The 12,753-nt window shown below is 48.3% G+C and overlaps 1 protein-coding gene across 1 annotated transcript; it reads right to left on the bottom strand.

The window, feature by feature from the left end:
* Nucleotides 1–258: 258 nt before the first annotated feature.
* On the bottom strand, nt 259–3,238 carry LOC138372786 (skin secretory protein xP2-like). Its single transcript, XM_069338439.1, has 3 exons — nt 2,815–3,238; nt 2,456–2,520; nt 259–1,227 (listed from the first exon to the last, which is right to left on the bottom strand). The coding sequence occupies exons 1-3, from the start codon at nt 3,236–3,238 to the stop codon at nt 259–261; spliced, it is 1,458 nt and encodes a 485-aa protein (XP_069194540.1).
* Nucleotides 3,239–12,753: the final 9,515 nt, after the last annotated feature.

The raw sequence follows: 12,753 nt of genomic DNA, 5'->3' as shown, positions 1-12,753 counted from the left end.
TTACAAAAAGGTTTTGTTTATCTTCTTTAACAGTGTTGCCATTTTTAGACAGCAGAAGCTCGGAGTTTTTTACCCTCCTAGAGACTGGTTTTCAGCGCTAGAAAAGACGCATTTTGAGTCAGTCTTCAAGAGCATCATCTCTTTGGTATTTGATATTTTTTTATAGTGAATTTTGTATCAAAATGCTTAATTAGTGATATTTCTGGCTACGAGAGGTGGTCGTATGCTGTAGGTGAGGTGAACATGTATAAATGGGGACTACAGCCTATGTATACTGCAGATCAGAGTGTAAATTAGATTAGATTTATAGCAATAGAGTTTTGTAAGGGTTTGTGGGGAGGGTTTGTTGCGTGGCGGTGGTTGTGTGTCTACAGGCAGAGGAGCCTGTGGAGCAGCTGCCTGTGGAGCAGCTGCCTGTGGAGCAGTTGCCTGTGGAGCAGCTGCCTGTGGAGCAGCTGCCTGTGGAGCAGCTGCCCGTGGAGCTGCCAGTGGAGCAGGTGCCTGTGGAGCAGTTGTCTGTGGAGCAGCTGCCTGTGGAGCAGCTGCCTGTGGAGCAGCTGCCTGTGGAGCAGCTGCCTGTGGAGCAGCTGCCCGTGGAGAAGCTGCCTGTGGAGCAGCTGCCTGTGGAGCAGCTGCCTGTAGAACAGCTGCCTGTGGAGCAGCTGCCTGAGGAGCAGCTGCCCGTGTAGAAGCTGCCTGTGGAGCAGCTGCCTGTGGAGCAGCTGCCTGTAGAACAGCTGCCTGTGGAGCAGCTGCCTGAGGAGCAGCTGCCCGTGGAGAAGCTGCCCGTGGAGAAGCTGCCTGTGGAGCAGCTGCCTGTGGAGCAGCTGCCTGTGGAGCAGCTGCCTGTGGAGCTGCCTGTGGAGCAGCTGCCTGTGGAGCAGCTGCCTGTGGAGCTGCTGCCTGTGGAGCAGCTGCCTGTGGAGCAGCTGCCTGTGGAGCAGCTGCCTGTGGAGCAGCTGCCTGTGGAGCAGCTGCCTGTGGAGCAGCTGCCTGTGGAGCAGCTGCCTGTGGAGAAGCTGCCTGTGGAGCAGCTGCCTGTGGAGAAGCTGCCTGTGGAGCAGCTGCCTGTGGAGCAGCTGCCTGTGGAGCAGCTGCCTGTGGAGCAGCTGCCCGTGGAGAAGCTGCCTGTGGAGCAGCTCCCTGTGGAGCAGCTGCCTGTAGGGAGAGTGCGTCTTCAACAACTGTTCCATTAGGAACTGGTCCCTCGCGCTCCTGTGATCGTCTCTACACATTATTGATGAGCAGGTGTCAAGGTGGTCTCCCCTGTGTGTGTGTGTGTGTGTGTGTGTGTGTGTGTGTGTGTGTGTGTGTGTGTGTGTGTGTGTGTGTGTGTGTGTGTGTGTGTGTGTGTGTGTGTGTTTGTGTGTGTGTGTGTGTGTGTGTGTGTGTGTGTGTGTGTGTGTGTGTGTGTGTGTGTGTGTGTGTGTGTGTGTGTGTGTGTGTGTGTGTGTGTGTGTGTGTGTGTGTGCGCGCGCGCCTGAGAGAGCGAGCCAAACAGAGGTTGTGAAACGTGGGTTGTGGTGACCGTAGAGTGTGTTGACAAGCTTCTCCACTCACACCTGGAGGAAGTTTCACACACTCTATCTACTCTCGTGTTCCTCATGATGCATCTAACAGTTTACCCGTGCCGACTAGTGACCACGCGGCCCTCGGTGACTAACCCTCCTGCTAGATGTGGATTATGTTTGCATCTTGGCATAGTGTAGGCCCCTAGCGTACCGCCATAAATGTGGATGTATCTAAATATTTTAATAAAATGAAATAGCGTAATAGTTGGTAAATAGCTACGCTTTGAGGAGGGATTGCATTTAACAAAAGTGGTTTACCTTCTGTTCCTCCGGGTGGATACACAGAGTTTACTGTAGTACTAAGGATAGTTCAGGACTATAAGAATACACGCTAGTTGGCCAGGAAACTATTGCAGCGACCTATTAACCACCCCGAGGTTAATAGGTCGTAAGCCCAAACAACAGGAATGGCATCACCAGTAGAAAATGGAGCCGAGCTAAGCTTAGGGGGGCGGGCGAGGGACTTTACAAAGCTTACACATGTCATATATGTGTATACATGAACTCTGCGGAGCATTATCCTATGTACGCCTTGGTCAAAACAGCGGCAGGAACAGCGCCCCCAACAGCCAAGGTGACGGAACACACAAGCCTTGCCTCCCCCCCCCCCCTTCTTCTCACAATACCACACTAACAACGCCATTTGATTGGCCCCGTTAACAGCTCTACTGCCACAGGGGATACGGGAAGACATCAACACAATTCTAAAACGTTATTCGTACACGAGTGTTCAATTACAGTCAAACTTTCACAATTACAGTAATATATTTATCTCCAAGTCATAACAATAACGTTTGATCATTGCAATTATTATGTATTATTTAGATTTAGAGGTTATATTTATCTGTAATTTACAAAAAAATCATTATATGGAGACCATATACCGCATCATCAACACCTACAGAACACCTACAGCACCTATGGAACACTTTCAACACCCATGTAACACCTACAACACCCACGAAACACCTACAACACCCACGAAACACCTACAGTACCCACGGAACAAAGTCGTACTGGTAAGCAACAGCTAGAAACGTGTGAATCGACCAATCCGTTAAAAATGCGGCCACTTGGTGAAAAATAAAGCACCGTAATTCTGACGTTTTCTATGCATCGGCCTCTATATGTTAGGCGGGATGCTTGGGTTCGTACGTTACCGGTTAAGCAAAACAGTTACGTTTTTAACGGAGCGGCAGATCGAGAGAACGGTCTATATAGTAGGAGAAACCGCGAATATTACCGGCAACAGCGGGAGAAACAGTGCGAATATTAGCAGCAACAGCGGGAGAAACAGCACGAATATTACCGGCAACAGCAGGAGAAACAATGTGAATATTAGCAGCAACAGCGGGAGAAACAGTGCGAATATTACCGGCAACAGCGGGAGAAACAGAGCGAATATTAGCAGCAACAGCGGGAGAAACAGCACGAATATTACCGGCAACAGCAGGAGAAACAATGTGAATATTAGCAGCAACAGCGGGAGAAACAGTGCGAATATTAGCAGCAACAGCGGGAGAAACAGTGCGAATATTAGCAGCAACAGCGGGAGAAACAGTGCGAATATTACCGGCAACAGCGGGAGAAACGGCAAGAGTATCAGCAACATCCAGAGATAAACGGCAACATTTGCAAATGGCACTTGCAACAAGAACGGCAAACATGTCCATCGACATCATCACCCACCAACCAAGAGAAGGAACAGTTTGGGCACATCAACAGACGGTACAGATTGAGTACATCAACAACGGTGGCAGGTCCGACATGCAGCAGCAGCCGCAGCAGCCGCCGCAGCAGCCGCAGCAGCCGCAGCAGCAGCCGCAGCAGCCGCAGCAGCAGCCACAGCAGCAGCAGCAGCATTATCGACACCACTACCACCAACCAACTGCAAGAAGAAGAAGAAGAAGGAACATCGCCACCACTTCCACCGGTAATAACATCACCATCACTGACATCGGCAAAAACACCAGCACCAGCTGCAGGAGCAGCAGCATCAGCAGCAGCAGCATCAGCAGCAGCAGCAGGAGTGTGGCGACACCCGACCGGCCCCCAGAACCTCGGAACATATTCCCTTGCCGGTTTTGCCTCCAGGGATAAAAACCGTGCGAGCCTGGGGGGCAGAAAATGGGAGTTCCGTGTAAGTTGTCAGCGCTCGGCCAGACAGCCCGGAGAGGACGCCAGACCTCCCCTTCCCGCCTGCCTTCGCCGCCATTTCACAAGGTTTCGCTCGTCGGCCCCCGGTGGCGGTCGAGGGGATTAGGCGGCCCAAGTGAGATCGCTCTTCGATGAGATTTGGAGTGATTGAGCAAAATTAAGTGAAGAAATGTTGGGTATTCGAATATCAGACTCTGCGGGAGGGAGCAGAAGGGGCCTATCCCTCCTCGCCTATCAGTGATCCTTATAGCGTGTTATCCCTCAAGCTAATTTGCCATATCGGGTTGTAAATAAGCGCTGGATGTTATTTCTGAGGTGCTCAATAAAGCTCCTAGAACCGCAACTTGCATTCTCATGGACGTAAGCGATCCGGCTGATCCCTGGCGACTCTAAGCCGTAGAGCTCCCGACTCCAAGAGCCAAGTCTCCTCTGCCGGCCGGTGGTTGATTAGCCCCAGGTACCGAGGGCTGCCCGAGGGACTACAGTTGTGGAAACGCTGGTGCATGTGTAGGACAAGCAAGAACAAATGTAAGACCCTACGGTGAGAGATGTGACAACCCCCGTAGCGCTGCTCGGGCCTGGCTGTAGCCGCCTCGTGCCTCCTGCATGCACCTCCATGGAGAGGCATGCCGAGACAGAGGGACAGGGATGACGGTATACAGGGGGACAGAGATAACGATATACAGAGGGACACGGATAACGATATACAGAAGGACAAGGATAACGATATACAAAGGGACAGGGGATAACGATACACAGGGTACAGAACCGTGGACCAAATAGTGAAAGTGACTAATGAACCAAAGAGAGGGAGAGAGGAATATAAGGATAGAGAGAGGAAGGTGTCTTAAGATTGTCTCACTGAGGCTCCAACCTGAGGCATTAGAAAAGTTATAAATCTCGAATCTAAGACCTGGTAGAAACACGGGGACAGAAACAAAGAACTGTGAGAGGGCAAGATAGAGAAACTGACTTTTGTAAGGAAGACCTTTGAGTGGGAGAGTGGAGAAACTCAGCTCTGAGAAGGAGAGTGAATTTCCCAATGAGCCTTAGAGCTAGGGAAATAAACTGAGAGAATGAGTTAGGAAAAGAAAGCTGTGATAGGTAGAGAAGTGGGAAGAGATAGAGATAGATAGATAGACAGATATTTCAGGTTCTTTCGTCTCTCTTTATTTCGACTTTCCTGCGAGAGCCACACGGACATTCTATCTACAATAATGTTTATCATCTCTTAGATTGGGTAAGTATTAGGATATTTAAAGTCATCTAACGTATTGCCACACGGAAGATGCTCTGTAATACGAAGCTCTCCGTCTCAGAGCTCTATCTGGAGCCTCTTCACAGAGCCTCAAGTTATCTTCCTCTATCAGTGAACTCTCCATCCTTTTCATTTAATCAGTTTTTATGCTATTATCTTTTTTAACGTCCCAGGGAAAGATTCTCAGTATAATACTTTAATGTCTAGTTAAAAACTAGATGTTTTTAATGTCTAACATTAAAAACAATGTCTAGCGTTCTAACACTGTCTGTGCAAGAGTGCTGGTGAATGACACACACACACACACACACACACACACACACACACACACACACACACACACACACACACACACACACACACACACACACACTCTTCCGAATTATTTGACACAGCCTAAGGGAGAGGTAAGGAAGCTGAATCTATTATTGGGGGTCGAGTGACAGTGAGACGTCGACGTTTCTTCATTCTCTGATGTGTGAGTTGGACATCATAGCCTCAGCCACCGCCCGCAAACCTTATAATAGGTCTAGGGTACTGAATTCTGATTTAGTACATCTAGATCATGTATTACCTTGGGAGGCAGTTACTTTCCCGTAGTGATGAGTATTATGCGAGACACTATACTAAAGTCTTTACCCTCGTGAGATAAGGAAATGCAGGAGATCCGTGAAGGAGATCTGAGGAAACAGTGAACACAGTCACTCACTCACACACTCTGTCTCTGTCTGTCTGTCTCTCTCTCTCTCTCTCTCTCTCTCTCTCTCTCTCTCTCTCTCTCTCTCTCTCTCTCTCTCTCTCTCTGTCTGTCTGTCTGTCTGTCTCTCTGTCTCTCTCTCTCTCTCTCTCTCTCTCTCTCTCTCTCTCTCTCTCTCTCTCTCTCTCTCTCTCTCTCTCTCTCTCTCTCTCTCTGCGGAACAGCTAATTGTTGTTACCAGCGAGGGCCATGCAGACCATCAGGGGAGGTGGTGCTTATTTTTGTGCGTCTCGTGTCCTGCTTGTTGTGTCGCCCACAGTGCCGAGGATTGTGGTGAGGGCAGGGCCGGAGGGGGAGCTGTTTCCCCCTCTTGTGTTTTTGTCTGTTGCAGTGTCCAGGGGTGTGGGGGGGGGAGGGGGGAAGGGGGACGCAGGTGTCAACATATTAATACGTAAGTTGTTACCAGATTATTTGATTGTAATTACGCGTCACCACTAACAACACCACCACAACACCACCACCTCAACACCAACACCACCATCACACCAACACCACCACCACCACAACACCACCACCACCACACCACCACCACCACCAACGTGCCCAAAACAGAGCAAAACACACACACACACACACACACACACACACACACACACACACACACACACACACACACACACACACACACACACACACACACACATACACACACACACACACACGCTCCCTCATCATAGCTCTTACAGCTAATGTGTCCCCTTAATATGTCCTCATTATACCCACTCCACTCGACCCACAAAACACGCACCTGATAGAAATTGTCGAAATTTGAAGCCCCATGATGCAGGGCAGCAAGGACACGGGGCGGGGGAGAAAATGAGAGGCAGCCGGGGAAAAATGTGGACCAAGCAAGAAAGTGGTATAACACGGAGAGCTTCCATGCGCAACAATACTAAATAATGCATCTGTTTTCGGACGCTGCGGTCAGAGCCTCGTTGACAAACCTGAATTTAGGATATTTGTGGTAGGGAAAATTTTCCTCCACGCCATGGTGGTAGATGTGATTGTGGTGTTAGGTGGGGGTGGTTGTGTTAGGGGAGTGGTTGTGTTTGGGGGGGTGGTGGCGGGTGTGGATTTATGGGTGGTGGGGGAGTGTGTGGGCATTAGAGGGTAGTGATGATGATAGTGGTATAGTAGTAGTGGTAGTAGTGGTGGTTGTGGGGGTAACGGCTGGGGGAGATCAGTGAGAGTGGTGGTAGTTGTGGTTCCCCACTACCACTCACCTTGCTCAATGTTTATGCTGTATAATACACGTGTTATTTGCTCCGTGACGGTTTGTTACCTACGGTTGTATGACAGTATACCACACACTTGGTACTGTGATAGTATAGTGAGTATACCAAGGTGGCTATACTACACCCAGCAACACTGTGTGTGCGGAAAATATGTTAACTGCACTCAAATGTATCCTTCGTGTATAATTAAAAGTGTGTGTGTGTGTGTGTATGTGTGTGTGTGTGTGTGTGTGTGTGTGTGTGTGTGTGTGTGTGTGTGTGTGTGTGTGTGTGTGTGTGTGTGTGTGTGTGTGTGTGTGAGTGAGGAAAAAAATTAGTTAGTAGTTAGTAACAGTTGATTAAATGACAGTTGAGAGGCGGGCCGAAAGAGCAGAGCTCAACCCCCGCAAGAACAACAAGGTGAACACACACACACACACACACACACACACACACACACACACACACACACACACACACACACACACACACACAGGGCTGAGGTTAACAAGTGACAGTACCTTACCTCACAGACACATACCATCCATCTGATCACTACCCTCCCTCCCCCCCCAAGACCAACATCCTCCCGAACTTTCCCGCCAAAAGACAAACTTTTTTTCCTTTAATATTACCAAAAAAATATATATATCTCATTAATATTTCCATAAATAGATAGCTTTTCAATGTTTAGATCTAAAAAAATTTTTTTATTTAGTTTCAAGTCAAAATTGATTTAACAAAAATAAACTTTAGTAAATCCTCTAGGCACACCTGGTGGCTGGTGTTTTATCCGCAAACACCTGCCAGAACTGACCAATATCTGAGCCTCAAACACCCGCCAAAACTGACCAATATCTGAGCCTCAAACACCCGCCAGAACTGACCAATATCTGAACTTCAAACACCTGCCAAACCTGACCAATATCTGAGCCTCAAACACCTGCCAAAAATGACCAATATCTGAGCCTCAAACACCTGCCAGAACTGACCAATATCTGAGCCTCAAACACCCGCCAGAACTGACCAGTATCTGAGCCTCAAACACCCGCCAGAACTGACCAATATCTGAACCTCAAACACCCGCCAAAACTAACCAATATCTGAACCTCAAACACCCGCCAAAACTGACCAATATCTGAACCTCAAACACCCGCCAGAACTGACCAATATCAGAGCCTCAAACACCTGCCAAAACTGACCAATATCTGAGCCTCAAACACCCACCTAAACTACCCAATAGGCGCCAAAAATTCCCTCCGCTTTAGTCCCCTTTCCTCCACCTGTTCCGTAATTCCCCTTCCCTCCACCTATTCCGTGTTCCTCTTCCCTCCCCCCCACTCCATTCCACCTTACCCCCGTCCTCCTATCGCGCCTGCTATATAGATATCGTAGCCCCGCTGACTGACTGACCCAGAACGACCCCTTTAATGTAATTACTCCCAGCTGATAGTGATACAACGTCCCCAAATAATGCCTCAATATGTCCTTCCTTCTCCCTCCCTTCCTCCCTCCCTTCCTCCCTCCCTTCCTCCCTCCCTTCTCCCTCCCTTCCATCCCCCCCTCAATTCCCTCCCACCTCCCTCCCCCACCAGGATATTGAATCGGCGGAAGGCACACTCTGGCTTTAAGACGATAGGTTTCTGTGTGGTGGGGCTCTAAGACACCTTCGGCGGATTCTTGTGGTTGATGCTCACTTGTTTTCTTTGTCCTGCCCAAGATTCACGCTTGTCGGAGGGGTTTAAAGGTTGAACATAGAGTTCAGCTACCATAGAGTTCTAACAATGCTCTGGAGAAACAACCAGATTCAGCGTAGGTTGTATGATTGGCAGTTAGGGTGATTATCAGGAGAAAACTGTTAAGTGGGTATGACTATGTGGCAAATGGAAGGGATGTGAGGATAGGATATGGGGTGGGGGTATGAGGATAGGATATGGGGTGGGGGTATGAGGATAGGATATGGGGTGGGGGTATGAGGATAGGATATGGGGTGGGGGTATGAGGATAGGATATGGGGTGGGGGTATGAGGATAGGATATGGGGTGAGGTATGAGGATTGGATATGGGGTGGGGGTATGAGGATTGGATATGGGGTGGGGGTATGAGGATAGGATAAGGACCTTAGAGGTTGTACCTTATCAATAGGTGTGTGTGTGTGTGTGTGTGTGTACTCATCTAGTTGTACTCACCTAGTTGTGCTTGCGGGGGTTGAGCTCTGACTCTTTGGTCCCGCCTCTCAACCGTTAATCAACTGGTGTACAGATTCCTGAGCTTACTTGTCTCTATATCATATCTACATTTGAAACTGTGTATGGAGTCAGCCTCCACCACATCACTGCCTAATTTGCATTCGATTTACTAACTACTCTGATACTGAAAAAGTTCTTTCTAATGTCTCTGTGGCTCATTTGGGTACTCAGCTTCCACCTGTGTCCCCTTGTGCGTGTACCACCCGTGTCCATCCTTGTCTACCCTGTCAATTCCCCAGAGAATCTTGTATGTGGTGATCATGTCTCCCCGAGCTCTTCTGTTTTCCAGCGACGTGAGGTACAGTTCCCCTCAGCCTTTCCTCGTATCTCATGCCTCTCAGTACTGGGACTAGCCTAGTGGCATACCTCTGAACTTTTTTAAGCTTCGCCTTGTGCTTGACAAGGTACGGCCTCCATACTGGGGCCGCATACTCCAGGATTGGTCTTACATATGTGGTATACAAGGTTCTAAATGATTCCTTACACAAGTTCCTAAAGGCAGTTCTGATGTTAGCCAGCCTCGCATATGCCGCAGATGTTATTATTTTGATGTGGGCTTCAGGAGACAAGTTTGGTGTGATATCAACTCTTAGATCTTTCTCTCTGTCTGTTTCGTGAAGGACTTCATCTCCCATTCTGTGTGTGTGTGTGTGTGTGTGTGTGTGTGTGTGTGTGTGTGTGTGTGTGTGTGTGTGTGTGTGTGTGTGTGTGTGTGTGTGTGTACTCACCTATTTGTGCTTGCAGGATCGAGCATTGACTCTTGGATCCCGCCTTTCCAGCTATCGGTTGTTTACAGCAATGACTCCTGTCCCATTTCCCTATCATACCTAGTTTTAAAAGTATGAATAGTATTTGCTTCCACAACCTGTGGAAGTTGTGGAAGCTTCCACAACTTCCTTCAACAAGTTGTGTGTGTGTGTGTGTGTGTGTGTGTGTGTGTGTGTGTGTGTGTGTGTGTGTGTGTGTGTGTGTGTGTGTGTGTGTGTGTGTATTATAACGTCAAGGTAATATAGTGTTAGCACTTTCTGTGCACGTTCCTCTGTACGTACACATCTAGATGTGTACCTCTGTATGTATATTTCTGGATACAAACCTCTGCATATGTATACCTCTACACGTATACCTCTACATGTATACCTCTACACAAACACCACAAATACAGAGGCTTTTCGCATTCACATTGTTCAGACGTGAACATGAACATATCCCTACACAAAGAACAAAACCCTTCTGTATAATGACAATTCACCTCACCACAAAACACAAACATTTCCTGTTATATTTTTTTTTTAGGGAGGAAGGTTAGGTTAGGACATACGACATTAGTGTGTATCAATATCACCATCACCCAGAGGCCCTAGTTTCGATTACATTAGCCAACAGATGGCTCTGGGTTTGGCCTCCTGTCACGGCCTACCCCACCCCCTTCCCTTTCCACCAACCCCCTCCCATCCCATCCCTCCCACTACGATTGAAATTCACCATTCCGTTGTCTATGAATGCGACCCTGTTGTTCCTCTCTGATGTTTGTGTCCGTTTTCCGCCCAATTCCCCTGTCCAGGCAGATAGTATCTGGATGGATATCGTAAGTGCGTTAGTGATTACACGCGACTGTAAGGTGCCCACTCGGCTATTATTGTCGTCATTGACTCGAGATTAAATCAGGGATAGGAGTGGATGGCGTGAGTGGGTTGGTGGGGGCTTGTGGTGAGAGGGAGGGAGGGGGGAACACGTGGAGAGGAACAGGGTGAGGCTGCAAGAGGGAGAGAGAGGGAGAGGGAGAGAGAGAGAGGGGGGGGTGGAGGGGAGGAATACAGACAGCAAAACACGCGAAATTGCACGCGGTTGAGGCCAGGAATTGACAACCGTGAAGAAAGAGACATAATAGCAAGCTGATTGGTACAACACGGAGTAAAGAGGGAGACAAGTGAGGTCTGGGAAGCGCAATACCTGCCGCTGGAAGGGTGTTTGGGGGTTGTGGGAGACGGAACGAAGAAGTGGCATGCAAAGAACGGAAAATTAAACAGGAGACGAGGAATGGGAGATAATTAATAACGAATGAGAAACAGAGGATGACAAGTGCTGGAAAGATTAATGAGACGTATGTAGATGGAGACAAACAGACAGGAAAAACAAGACATGGAACAGAGACAAACAAGCAGGAAGAGAGAAACGGAGAGAAATAAACAGATACAAAAGGTTGGTAATTAGAATAATGGAGTGACAGTGAGGGAGGAAGAGAGAGAGAGAGGAGGGGACGGGAAGGAAAGGGAGTGGGAGAGGTAGTGGTGGTAGAGTGTTACCACCAGCCTGCCTCACTACCACCACTACCACCATCACCACCACCACTACCATCACTACCACCACTACCACCACCACCACTACCACCACCACCACCACCATCACCACCACCACTACCACCACTACCACCACCACTACCACCATCACCACCACCACCACTACCACCACTACCACCACTACCACCACCACCACTACCACCACCACCACTACCACCACCACCACTACCACCACTACCACCATCACCACCACCACTACCACCACTACCACCACCACTACCACCATCACCACCACCACCACCACCACCACCACCACTACCACCACCACCACTACCACCACCACCACTACCACCACCACCACCACTACCACCACCACCACCACTACCACCACCACCACCACTACCACCACCACCACCACTACCACCACCACCACCACCACTACCACCACCACCACCACCACCATCACCACCACCACTACCACCACTACCACCATCACCACCACCACTACCACCACTACCACCACCACTACCACCACCACCACCACCACCAACAACAACAACAACAACAACAACAATGTCTTAACAATTACCATCACAAACAATACACAATACTAATAACAGAAACAATCGCAGTAAGATATAATATTCAAACAACAAGAACAATAATTATAATGTAGTATGCTGATTTTATAATGATAATAATAATGAGAACATCCGCTCGAACCTTCAGCCTTGTCATTGTCAGTCGCGTACTCTACCACCAGACCACCACAGACTTGTGAAAAAGTCATACAACCTGGATTTCTACTGAAGTCACGGGAAGTCTTCCAGATCCTACTGGTCTGGAAGGCCTCCAGACTTCCTGTGATTTCAGTAGAAGTCACAGAAATTGTTGTATGACTTTAACAAGTCAGTGGTGGTCTGGTGGTAGAGTCTGCGGCTTGGCAATGTTAATGTGATTTATGTGTGAATAATAATAATAATAATAATAATAATAATAATAATAATAATAATAATGATAATAATAATAATAATAATAATAATAATAATAATAATAATAATAATAATAATATCTAGAATTGACTTTACCTTTCCTGAGTTTCCTAAGTGAACTCTCCCGTCCAGGTGAACCCATCCACCTTCGCTCCCTTATTTACAAATTATCAAGATGAACAACTGAGTAGTTTGTTATGTCTTGGGTGTCTTACCTCCCCCCCCCCCTCCCACCTACTCTTCCACACCCCCCTCCCA

This window comes from Procambarus clarkii, chromosome 40 (assembly GCF_040958095.1).
Source record: "Procambarus clarkii isolate CNS0578487 chromosome 40, FALCON_Pclarkii_2.0, whole genome shotgun sequence".
Lineage (NCBI taxonomy): Eukaryota > Metazoa > Arthropoda > Malacostraca > Decapoda > Cambaridae > Procambarus > Procambarus clarkii.
The sequence above is the reverse complement of the archived record's forward strand: the minus strand, read 5'-3'. Positions and strand labels throughout refer to the sequence as shown.

Bases quoted from the DNA above. Each gene is read 5' to 3' on its own strand.
- LOC138372786 (XM_069338439.1), bottom strand. From the start codon at position 3,238: ATGTTTGCCGTTCTTGTTGCAAGTGCCATTTGCAAATGTTGCCGTTTA. The intron at 2,521-2,814 runs GTAATATTCGCG...TGGGTGTTGTAG, and splicing joins TGTTTCTCCCGCTGTTGCCG to GTGTTACATGGGTGTTGAAA. The intron at 1,228-2,455 runs GTATATGGTCTC...AATAATGTGTAG, and splicing joins CTGTAGGTGTTGATGATGCG to AGACGATCACAGGAGCGCGA.